Source organism: Pristis pectinata, chromosome 10 (assembly GCF_009764475.1).
Source record: "Pristis pectinata isolate sPriPec2 chromosome 10, sPriPec2.1.pri, whole genome shotgun sequence".
Lineage (NCBI taxonomy): Eukaryota > Metazoa > Chordata > Chondrichthyes > Rhinopristiformes > Pristidae > Pristis > Pristis pectinata.
Genome location: NC_067414.1, coordinates 55,941,414 through 55,954,154, shown reverse-complemented (window position 1 = coordinate 55,954,154; position 12,741 = coordinate 55,941,414). Strand labels below are relative to the sequence as shown.

The 12,741-nt window shown below is 39.4% G+C and overlaps 1 protein-coding gene across 2 annotated transcripts in view; it reads left to right on the top strand.

Moving 5' to 3' along the window:
• The window catches only part of ccm2 (CCM2 scaffold protein), a 59,376-nt gene that overhangs the window by 19,783 nt on the left and 26,852 nt on the right, over positions 1–12,741 (top strand). For both annotated transcript variants that reach the window (XM_052025143.1, XM_052025144.1), the window contains exons 2-3: positions 4,705–4,881; positions 10,998–11,081. In XM_052025143.1, coding sequence (XP_051881103.1) covers positions 4,705–4,881; positions 10,998–11,081 — 261 coding nt within the window. The remainder of the gene's footprint in view (positions 1–4,704; positions 4,882–10,997; positions 11,082–12,741) is intronic.

Here is a 12,741-nt window from a genome sequence, read left to right as displayed (position 1 = left end):
TGTCTAAAATTTCCAAAAGTCTAAATGAGAATTGTTAAGAAAACAAAGTAGAAAATCTGTAGCTTCTTGCTTCCCTGTCTCCTTGACCTTCTGTAGAACCCAAGTCTGAACTTTTGTACTCTTCTGCAAAATCTGTGTATTTCTGCTTTGCAGTACCTTTAAATTGTTGATCTACTGTCAGGAAATCAAAATCATTCCCATTTTTTTGAAGAGTTGATACCTTTTAAAATAGGTTCTACTGGCATAAAACATGCATTTCAATATCGCATGAGAATAGTTCTTCACTGACATACTTTGGAAAATGGTATATACAAATTTGAAAGCTAATGTGCATTTAAGTGCTGTTATGTTCTTTAATGTGACTAAAGCAGGCAATGAATGAAAAAGCTTGTGTTGAAGTTTGATAGCCAGATGATGACATCCAGGTCAGCTACAGGGATTTTGTTTTTTGAATATGTAACCTTAGCAGGAACTTGCATTGTGGTTTCATTGGCACTGTTAAGTCTTAAACTGCAACTTTGCCTGATAAGACCAAAAGAGAAGACAATTTCCTACCAGCTCTCACCTCTTGAAATAAAACAGAAAATGCTCAGCAGGTCAGACAGCATCAGTGGAGAGAGGAACTTAATATTTCATGAAAATCAAAACAAAACTGCAGATGCTCGACACTCGGGTCAGGCTTCATCTGTGAATAAAGAAATAGTTAACATTCTAGGTCAAAGACAGCATGACAAGGAAAGGGGAAAGTTTTAATTTGCAGGGATGGTGGTGGGTGGATTAGAAAAGCTAGAGAAAACACAAGTTACATAGTGGGAATGTTTACTAACTTCCCTAATGAACAGTTGTCGACCTAAATGTTGACTGTTTCTCTTTAGATGTTGCCTGACCTGAGTACTTCCACTGCTTTTAGATTTGCAGCATGTGCTTTTTTTTGTTTTTGCATTGTTTTCATGTCTGGTTTTTGGTCAGTTCCAGCAGTGAGACAGTCTTCCAAATTGTTGCCTGGGAACATTTTTTCCTCATTGTCTTCATCTTAATCTGGCACCCAAACTTTACTTTATATACAAATTAATCCAAGGTGGCTCAGTTGGTGGTAGTTACACTGGAATAAGAATTTTTTTGGTGAAATATCCAAGTTGGCACTCTAATGCAGTCCTGTGGGCATACTGCAGTGCTGGAGTTGTTTTTTGGATGGGACAAAATAAAGAGATTAATTGTTGTTCTGGTACTTGTAAAAGATCTCATCTTGGTATTTTGGAAGAGTCAGGGTATTGTACCTGGTCCCCTGACCAATATTTATACTTTGGGGAGCTTGCCGCATAGAAATTGCTTCATTTTCCTGCATTTTGTCAGTGACAGCACTTCAAGGGTGCTTCATTTGCTGTAAATTGCTGAAAGGATCACTAAATGTGTTTAAGGCTACAAAAGAACAGATCTGAGGATAGAATTTTTTTACCACTGTGTAGTTGAAGTAAAGGCCTTTATATCTTCTAAGGAAATTGAAAATTTTTGTGGGATGCGGGTATCACTGGTGGCTGGCATATATTGTCTGTCCCTAATTTACCTTGAATTGAGGCAGTTTATAGTCACTATATTGGTGGATTTGCAGATGCATGCAAACCAGATTAAGTATGGCAGATTGCCTTCCCTGAAGGGCATTCGTGAAACAGATGTCTTTTATTTTGTAAGAGTCCGGTAGTTCGAAATCATGGTTACAGAGATTACCCTTTTATTCTGATGTTACTTAAGCAGCTTCCATGGTGGGATTCAAATGTGGTGTTCTGTGGACTAGGCTTCTGGATACCAATCCTGTAATTTATCTTTTATGCTATCACACCCAGTATTTAGATAAATGTTAACATCAAAGCTGCAGGACTGTTATGGAACAGCTAAGCACTGGAATGGGTTTTTAGAGGGTAAAACAACTGCCACAATTATTAGACAATGGCTTTTCTCTGGTAATTCTATGGAATCCAGTATAGCATCTAATCCAACCCACTTTGAAAATGTGCTCAGTGATAAATCCTGTAAATTTTGTACCAGTTTATCGAACCACCTGTGATGTGGAATGGAACATACATTTTAAACTTAGATGATTTGCACATTGAATATTTGAGCATAATTTATTCACTGCCATCAGTAAAGTAATGCAGTTGATACAGTTGCAAGTTAACAGCATTTTTTTTAGGGAATTGAACTAACAATGTGATGCACATGCCCCACCAAAGGTTTACCAGTCAACTGAAAGTGTTGAAGTTAATTGTTTAACTGAAGTTAATAAATTCAACACTATAACATTGTCCAAACTTTTAGGAAATGTTTTCACACCTTAAACTTGGGACTTCAAATTATGAAAATGCAATTCCTTTGGATGATCATGCTGCTTTTATGTTTACACGTGAAGTGCATATTACATCAAAAATTTAGGATGTTTCTGTTACCAGTGAGAGAAGGAAACTGTGGTGGCAGAATTTCCTGTCCTTTTGAGCTCCAATAGCAGTAGTCAGATTTGCATTTAATCTAGAGTTGCAAATTAGTTTTCAATAAACATTTGACTGCCATTTTGCATTTTAATGTATACATTAAAGTATTGGCAGTTTGATTTAAAAACAGTATGTAGTCAAATTCAATGTTATCTATCAATTAACCAGCTGGGTTAGCTCCTTGTAAGCAGGGATGCAAGCTTCTTTGTAATCACTTGGTTTTGCACATTTCTTAGTTCATAGAACCTTTTTATTGCACATTGAGCACTCTATCTATGTAACGGATACACTTGATGGGAGAAGAGAAAATGGAACCCAATAAGTCAAAACCAAGGAGGTTTTGCATTTTACTGTGCAGCTTGGTTTAGTCTTGATACTATTTCAAGCTTAAGGGAAGCGTGTACTAGGAAAGAACTTGCATTCAGGTTTTTATCTACTAAATAAACTTTATCTACTTGCTGGTCTACTGAAGAACTGTTCTGTCAAGTACATGAATGTTTTTTGCTGATTAATTCCTATTTTTTTTCCTCAATTAATTTACTTAATCCTTTTGAAATGAATCTTTTGAATAACTTTGCTGTTCAATATTCATTTGTACTTTGCTGAAAAACAAGTTAGTGGGTGGGGTGCATAATTGGGAAATGGTCTTCAATTGAGAACAATGCAAGCAGACAGATGTTTAGAGAGTAGGAAAAGATATCTGAAAGAACAGTTGAAGAAGGAAGCAAAATATTCTGACGGTGTAAGAATGAAGGGTCTGCCAATTTGAGCTCTTGACTGTAATCAATTTTCTGGGATTTGGTAAGCAGGAAAACATCAATGGGAATAATGTTACAAATTTTATTGCGGCTGTGCATATAAACTGCAGTTCCCTGGATGACATTTTCCCCCAGTTAATGCCTAGGCTTGCAATTCCCAAGCAGGTTCCACTTGGAAATCCTTAAGCCATTCACAGCCAATTTTGCCACTTATCCAACATCTGCTATCACTCCCAGTATCTGTACTTGATGCCCCTTCCCAGTATTCAGTATATTAAACTATATAATTTAAATTTTGTTGCTCTTAGTAATGTTGTCTAATTTTCATTGCATTGTGCTGACCTTCACCTAGATGTTACCATCACCAAATGGACTCCTTCAGTTGAGAATGTGTCCTGCTTTGAAATTTATCTGCTGTTTATGTCTACCCTGGTACTGGATCATTACATTCCAGTCTGCTTCTGAATATTGACTTCTTCTCCAGTCCTCCTTGTGCTGTTACTACAAAAGGCTTTCTAGGGTTGTCTGGACACAAAGCCTGGATTTGTTCTTTAAAAACAGAAAATATGATTATACTCAAGTCAGGCTCTGTGCAGAGAATCAGAATGGAAGGATGTTTGTTACATTTTTGGGCTCGTGACATTTCGCTCTTGACGGATGGTGTCTGACCCAAGTGCTCTGGCTTTAAGATTTCCAGCATCACAATTTTGCTTATATATTGGATTTGTTTTTCCTCATGTGGAGCCTGGCCACACTTAATGTGTGTTGGGTCAAGACCTACATTTTGAACCTAATTTCCATATGAAAGTGGATGCTTCCATTAATATAGATCTAGATACAATAGATGATTCTATTAATCTTCACCTTTTCTGCCAGCTGCCTGGCTGAAACATCTGCCTGACTAGTTCTAGTATTAGAACTCCTGCATAGCTGCTTGTTTTTTATTGGTTTTCCCCTTGTTTTGGCATTTTGTAGCTCTATTTTCTAATGCATACACCAGATGGATGTCATCTGGTGTTTAGTGCTTCTTTTGACATAAAGAATATTACTCAACACTTTTCTGGCTACAGATTCCATTTTATGATGGTGAGTTAATTTTCAGCACGGGCTATTGGAAGTATTTCTTTTGGAAGTATGCCCAAGTGTAGGAAAAAGTATGACTTATTGGATTAACAATGTGAGTGCAAGAAGTTTGGAAATGGTTAGCTTTTTTAATCTGAGTTAAACTTCATCAGTAGATGCTCTGTACCATGGCCCAAACATTTTGATTCTTTTAACCATTTTAAAACTAGTGGTAGATCAAAATCACTCAATTGCATAATGAGCCAAAATAACTACTTGCTGTTGACCGGTCCTATTTTGTCCTCTTATTAAATTATCATTAATTTTTATATGGTTGGCAGGGCATTGTAACTTTATTTTGCAAAAATTAGGTTTATCTAAATCTGTGCTTTTATTTGTAGCCTGGAATCGTGTCACCATTTAAGCGGGTATTCCTGAAAGGAGAGAAAGGGCGTGATAAGAAGGCACAAGAAAAGGTCACTGAACGAAGACCCTTGCATACAGTTACACTGGCCTTGCCAGATCACAGAGTTGACCCAGAGGTTCTCTTGAATGATTACATTGAAAAGGAAGTAAAGGTAGAAATCAAACTTTTAAAGCTCTTCCTTGATGCTTGCTTTTAAGTTGTTCTTAGTATAAATTTTATGGATCTGTATCAATCACTTGTGCATTAATTGAAATTGCATTCGATGCATATGCATTTAAAAGATGTAATACACTTGTTGCTATTTTTCCAATTTAGCACAACAATGGATCATTTCATATCGATAGGTTTGAGTTGATTTTGATCTGCTGTAACAACCAAATCTATAAATTTTCAGGGCGATTTTTCTTGCCACTCTTTTCCTCTAGTCTCAACTTGTTTGAATCCTTATGGTAGCATATTTGTTATCCAGTACTTGGGTGGCCATTCTTGAGTATATCTATCAGCATGGCATCACAGCAGAACCATATTCTTTTTGTAGTGTCCAGAGTGGGTTACTAAAGTGAGTGGAGATTTGACTTTGGACAGTTTTCAATTTTTCCCCCTCTATGACCTGGGTACCTGAAGCTAGTTGTAGCACTCTCAAATCAAAAACCTCGAACAGAATAAAACTCTGAATTAAATTGAAGATCAAATTTACAAGCAGTAATAATTCAACAAATTGCAGTTTTACTTTTAACCATTTGGATAACTATTTTAAAATTCCTGATTGTTCCTTGATGGCATATTTTTACATCTGTGTTGGTGAGATCTGACTGTGGTTGGGTCACTGCTGTAGTCATATGCACTCAATTAAGGTGACATCTGTAAACTCTGAGGAGGCAGAAGTGCAATTGACAGCAACAACCCAGTAAGCATAAGTTGGCAGCAGGAAAAAAGCTTGCAAAAACACGATATCCCTAAGACGGCACAATAAATCATTGTCTTGTGGGTTTCCCCCCTCTATATGGCTCTGGGGAATAGTGCAGGAACAGCTTATTGGGAAATGTGCTATCTCTTAAATAGCTTTCAGCTTGTGTAGTTAACTGAGAAAATTTTCAGCAACTTTGCTCTTTTTCTACTGCTTGTGGATCTTTCATTGGTGTTAATCAGGGAATGGAACTACTATGGATTCAGATTTTTTTCAGATGAATATTTTTTGAATGAGGATCAGTGACCTTGATGCTGACAGCTTCTTGGGCAGCTGTGCCTTTTTCCTGCTAATTTTGTTTTCTAAATGACATTTAAGACCATACTATGCTGAGAAGTTATGGGCTGAATATACTTTATACAGAGCAGTGTCAACACAGGAAGATTGAAGGTATGGAGAAATTTGAACGTTATGTTGGATTCTGAGGCCCATATTGTACCTTTAAGAATGTTGATCCTTTGTAATCGTAGGTTCTTGATAAGTTCAACTTGTGGGGAACAATCTCTTTGGCTACTTTTATGCCTGATGAAAACCAGGCAGATATTTCATAAATACAGATGGGCCAGTCCTTCTACACTGGGCAATGGAGATGAGCTTTGGTTGGCAATTTTCTTGAAAGTGGGTTTGTTGTATCAAGAGTGTTTATTTGCTGAATTTTCATGTCCTGAAGACTTATTGCAAAAAAATGTAATTGAATGAAAGGAAAAAGTGATGAAGAACTGGCACTTGTACTGTTTCATGATATAACAACTTGTTCAGAACCCTCAAGGAAATAGTTTGGGCAAGTGCAAGTCAGCAGCTAGTGATTTCCTGACACCCCAATGCCTTTCTGCCATGTACAAGGCACAAGTAAAGAGATCCATTTTTGAGTTCAGCTCCAACAACTCAAACTTGACACCTTCCAGGACAAAGTAAACTGCCTGATTGGTACCTCATCCACCACCTTTGAATGTTCTGTTCCTTCCAAGGCCAACAAATGTTGGCTGTAGCATGTATGTTTATAATATGCACTGCTGTTAGTTGCAGAAGCTACTCCAATTGCACTTCCAGAACTGCATCCTGCCCCATAACAAAAGATGAATGCAGCAGGTGTAAGAGAATGCCACTACTGGCAGGCTCCCCTCCACGTTGCATACCATCCTGATTTGGAAATATGCCACTGAATTTTCATTTGTGCTGCATCTGAATCCTGGAATTTTCTACCCAAAAGCACTGTGGCGCACCTTCACTCGAAGTACTGCAGTGGTTCGTCCTCAACACCTTGTATCATTAGGGATGAGTATTAAGTGCTTGCCCTGTTAGTGACACTAGATACAAAAAAATGAATAGTCAAGTGTGATTAAAATCAAAAGTTGGAGATCAAAATGATGTTACAAGATAGGTTATTAATTGCTCACATTTGTTTTTGTGTTGGGGCTGGGAAAGAAATATCCAAATATTCCTTTTCAAATTGCACCAATCCAGTTAACATTGGAGAGCAAAATGCTGCTTGCACATTGAGATTCACGACTGTTGAATGTCACCAAAGTGAACTGTGCAATTACAGCAATTCTGTTTGCTGTTGGAAGTTTGTAGCATTGGATCCTTTTTTCAATTGCTGATAGCTGATTTCCAGGGCTAGAAGTTGACACTGACTAGTGTGGAGTTTTGCTCCTGTAAGCTTTAAGTTGTTCAGGTAGTTTATAGATGTTTTGTTTGAACATAGAACATGACAGCACAGTACAGGCCCTTCCGCCCACGATATTGTTGACATTTTATCCTGCTCTAATAGCTATCTAACCCTTCCCTCCCACATAGCCCTCCATTTTTCTATCATTCATGTGCCTATCTAAGAATCTCTTAAATGTCCCTAATGTATCTGCCCCCACAACCTCTGCTGGCAGTGTGTTCCACTGACATCCCCCTTGTACCTTCCTCCAATCACCTTAAAATTATGCCCCCTCGTGTTAGCCATTTTTGCCTGGGAAAATGTTTTTGACTGTCCACTCAATCTATGCCTCTTATCTTGTATACACCTATCAAGTCACCTCCTTCTCTCCAGAGAGAAGCCCTAGCTCGCTCAACCTATCCTCATAAGACATGCTCTCCAATCCAGGCAGCATCCTGGTAAATCTCTAAAGCTTCCCCATCCTTCCTATATTGAGGCAACCAGAACTGAACACAATACTCCAAGTGTGGTCTAACCAGAATTCTATAGAGCTGCAACATTACCTCACGGTTCCTGAACTCAATACACTGACTAATGAAAGCCAACACACCATATGGACCCCAAGATGCCTCTGTTCCTCCACACTGCTAAGAGTCCTTGTATTCTGCCTTCAAATTTGATCTTCCAAAGTGTATCGCATCACACTTTTTCTGGGTTGAACACCATCTGCCACTTCTCAGCCCAGGTCTGCATCCCATCAATGTCCTGTTGTAATCTACAGCAACCTTCTACACTATCCACACCACCAACCTTTGTGTCATCAGCAAACTTACTAACCCACCCGTCCACATCCTCATCCAAGTCATTTATAAAAATCACAAAGAGCAGGGGTCCCAGAACAGATCCCTGTGGAACACCACTGGTCACTGACCTCCAGGCAGAATATGCTCCATCTATCACCACCCTCTGACTTCTATGGGCGAGTCAGTTCTGAATCCACAAGCCAAATTTCCCTGGATCCCATACCTCCTGACTTTCTGAATGAGCCTTCCATAAGGAACCTTATCAAATGCCTTACTAAAATCCACATACACTACATCCACTGCTCTACCTTCATCAATGTGCTTTGTCACATCCTCAAAGAATTCAATCAGGCTTGTGAGGCACGACCTGCCCCTCAAAAAGCCATGCTGATTGTCCCTAATCAGCCTATGCTTCTCCAAATACCCATAAATCCTGTCTAAGGATCTAAGGACCATTAATTTTCCCACCACTGAAGTAAGACTGGTCTGTAATTACCAGGGTTATCCCTAATCCCTTAAACAAAGGAACAACATTTGCTACCCTCCAGTCATCTGGCACTACTCATGTGGCCTGTGAAGATGCAAAGATCATTGCCAAAGGTGCAGCAATCTCTTCACACCTTGGGGTTTTCCTTAATTGTACTTGCCAAGGCCTTCTCGTGCCCCCTTCTAGCTCTACTAAGTCCATTCTTAAGCTCCTTCCTGGCTACCTTGTAACCCTCCAGAGCCCTGTGATCCATGCTTTCTAAACCTCAGGTAAGCTTCTTTCTTCCTCTTGACAAGATATTCTACATCTCTTGTCAACCACGGTTCCTTCACTCTACCATCCTTACCCTTTCTCAATGGGACAAATCTATCCAGAACCCCATGCAAGTACTTCCTAAACAACCTCCATGTTTCTGCTGTGCACTTCTGCAAAATATTTGTTCCCAATTTATGCTCCCAAGTTCCTGCCTAATAGCATCATAATTCCCCCTCCTCCAATTAAATACTTTCCTGTATCATCTGCTTCTATTCCTCTCCAAGGCTATGGTAAAAGTCAAGGAGTTATGGTCACTGTTTCAAAAATGCTCTCCCACTGAGAGATCTGAAACCTGATCAGGCGCGTTGCCTAGTACCAGGTCCAGAATGGCCCCTCTAGTCGGCCTGTCCATGTATTGTCGTTACGAACCAGCAACAAAAGAAACTCACTGAGTCATGATTCAGTGTCAAAAACTATTTTATTAATAACTACTTATGATAATAAGAAAAATAAAAGTAAAAATATTAGAAGTAAAAATGTTAAACCTTGAACATTAACCCCAAAACTAAATTCATCGTCTGTGTGTGTGTGGCAAAGTCCCAAACTCCAAGTCCAAGGATGGTTATTAAAGTTCAGTTCTGCAAACCTTAAGGTGAATCGTGAGCAAAGGCTTCAACAACCACTGTTGTCTGAAGATAAAACGTAGATGTAGAGAACGTAAAGTAATTACGGAAATCCAAATGTTCCACGATGGAACCCAAATGACACCTCAGTTTTTACTTGGTAGTGACTTCCTCACCCCGAAAGGCATCCGTATTGTGGCTGTCCACACAAATACCTGTTTCTCTCTACAGGTCAGCAACAAAGTGAACTCCACTGGATTACTCCCAATTTCCATATGTGGATTGTAGTAACAGACACAGTTATTGTTTCTCATCCATCGATAGAGAAACTAGCAGGCTGGTGTCTCTTTTCTCTCGTGCTTGCTCCCTCTCTCCTCTTCTGACTGACTTCATTACACCATTCACTTCCTGGATGCACCTAACAAACTCTGCCCCCTATATCCCCTTTACACTAAGGAGGTGCCAATCAATCAATTTGCCTCTTATCTCAAATTTCTTTCCCTTCTGTTCTAGCTGATTTGCCTCAGCATTCAACCTCCAATTCACCAACCTCAGAACTTCCTGTGTTACTTTCCAATCCTTGTATTTTACTGAATAAGAAATTGCCATGTTGATTCCATCTTCCACTTGGGTTCTGGGCTCCTCGTGTCATCAGCTTGCAGTTTCAGGAGCTTGGATTTTGAGCAGAAAAGTGCAGAGGCAATTAATGGTAGATACCCAGCACATTTAAGTTCTGTATTCAGCAGAAGTGAAAACAGAAAATGCTGGGAACAGTCCACTTTTCAGCAGCATCTGTGGAAAATTTCAAGTACTGGACTCTTCATCAGAACATCAGCATCTGCAGTTCTTTAATTTTCATGAGCTATGTTCAACAGGTTTGCTTCCTTGGTTTTTGATTGTGCAAAGGGTTTTAGTCAACCTGCATATTTTAATAATGGAGCATCAGAAACCAAATTGCCAAAGCGAAGTCTTAAAAGTATTCAGCTTAGCCACTCAGTTGTCGAGAGAATAGCATGCTATATTTGGAACTGAAATATCTGCTAGAAATGGAATCTACTCTTATTTGCTGCCAACTGATGCCCAAATACTCTATTATGAAAACGTTTGCATCTAAAATGTTCAATTTGTTCTGATCTGGTTTCTCTCTCTCTTTTTCTCTTCCCCTCTCTTTCCCCCCCCCCCCCCCCCTCTTTGCAGATACAATATAACCATTATGTTGTACTGGACTGAATTGCAGCCAGTTTCCAAGAGTGTTTAGTTGCCTAGAAAAGTTAGGATTTTGTTTTTGGTGAAAATCTCATGAAAATGTTTTTGAAGTTAATAATTGAAAACCTTTTTAGTTTTTGTGGAAAAAAAATCTTTAACATCATAAAATGATTAAATATCAATATCCTATTGTGCAGTTTAATAACTTGCATTTTAGTTGCCTCCGTTAACAAAATGAGTTTGTTTTCAATCATTTAAGTATTTTTTTTTATTTTTAGTATTTGGGGCAGCTCACATCAGTGCCCGGGTATCTGAATCCATCCAGTCGAACCGAAATATTGCACTTGTTAGATAATGCAAGGGTGAGTAATGTGGTTTTGATATGGTTGAAGAGGCTTTTATTTAAAAATAAAACCATGTGCCTTTGTTCATAAAACTGAGACTTGGAATATTTAATGTTGGGTGGGTAATGTTCAAATAATTAACTTCCCTATCAAATGATCCAAACTCATGTAAATCAGAAGTGAACAGGGAAGTTGTAAATGTAGTAAAAATTCTTTAACCAGTAGATAGAATGCTGATTTTTTTTAAGTGTATTTATAAAGATGGTTATGAAACATCCTAACATTTGAAAATTAGCAAGTGCAGCCCAAGTTTTCTAAAAGTATTTTGATTCCCTTCAAAAGAAGAGCAACCACTTAAAAACAAGTCAAGTTTACTTGTGCATTAAGATGGCAAATTTAAGTTGTGAAGATTAAAATTCAGTTTCTTTACTGTGGTCTATTCTATTTATATTATGAAAAATAAACCTTCCATTGCTATTTGTGATGCATGCTTTGATTCCTGTATGTGCATGCTGACACCACCATGCCATTCCACCAATCCAGTCCTGCAACATTACAGTCTGCAGTCCTGTCAGTATCCTCCAGCAGTTCAGCAGTTTTTATCCTTCCATATTCCTTGTTCATTTCTGTAGTTTCCACTGGTTGTCTGTCCTTTGTTTCAGCTGCTTTCAAGGCCTTGATGAGCACACAGTTGCTTGTGAATTTTGTGAATTTCACTTCATTAGGTATCTGAATTTACAAATAGTACTTCATTGCCCACTATGGAGCTCATATTCTCGTACCTGATTCTATCCTGCGCAGCCCCCCCCCCCCGTCCAGTCCCTTCCTACCTGCGCCTGTGACACATCACAGGCTCTCCAACTCTTCCATTGCTTTAAGTTCTCCGGCATTCACAACCTCATCTTCACCATGGACATCCAGTCCCTATATACTTCCATTCCCCATCATGACAGCCTCACCGCCCTCTGCTTTCTTGACCAGAGACAGAACCGGTCCCCTTGCCCTAACACTCTCCTCTGCCTGGCTGAACTTGTCCTCACCCTAATCAACTTCACTTTTGATTCCTCTTACTTCCTACAGACCAAGGGCATAGCTATGGGCACTCGCATGGGCCCCAGGTATGGCTGCCTCTTTGTTAGCTATGTTGAACAGTCTCTGTTCCAAGCCTACTCTGGCCCCATTCCATAACTCTTTCTCTGCTATATTGACAACTGCATTGGTGCCACCTCTTGTACCTGTGTGGAACTCGACAGTTTTGTAAATTTCACCACAAGTTTTCACCCTGCTCTGCAATTCCCTTGGATTATCTGACACCTCTCTATCTCCTTGATCTTTCCATCTCAGGAGATTCCTTATCCACTGTCTTCTACAAACCCACTGTTGCCCACAGCTGCTTCGATTACAGCTCCTCCCACCCTCTCTTTTCAAGGACATGATCCCTTTTTCTCAATTTCTCTGCCTCCACTGCATCTGCTCCCATGCTGAGGCTTTCCAATTCAGGACATTCAAGATGTCCAACTTTTTCTAACTGTGGCTTCCCCCCCACTGTGGTAGAGAGCTCGCACCTGTATCTCTGCCATTTCCCGCACCTCCATTCTCACCCCCTCCCCTCCCAGTCCCAATAGGGATAAGGTCCCCCTTGTTCTTGCATTTCATCCTACCAGCTGACATATCCAAC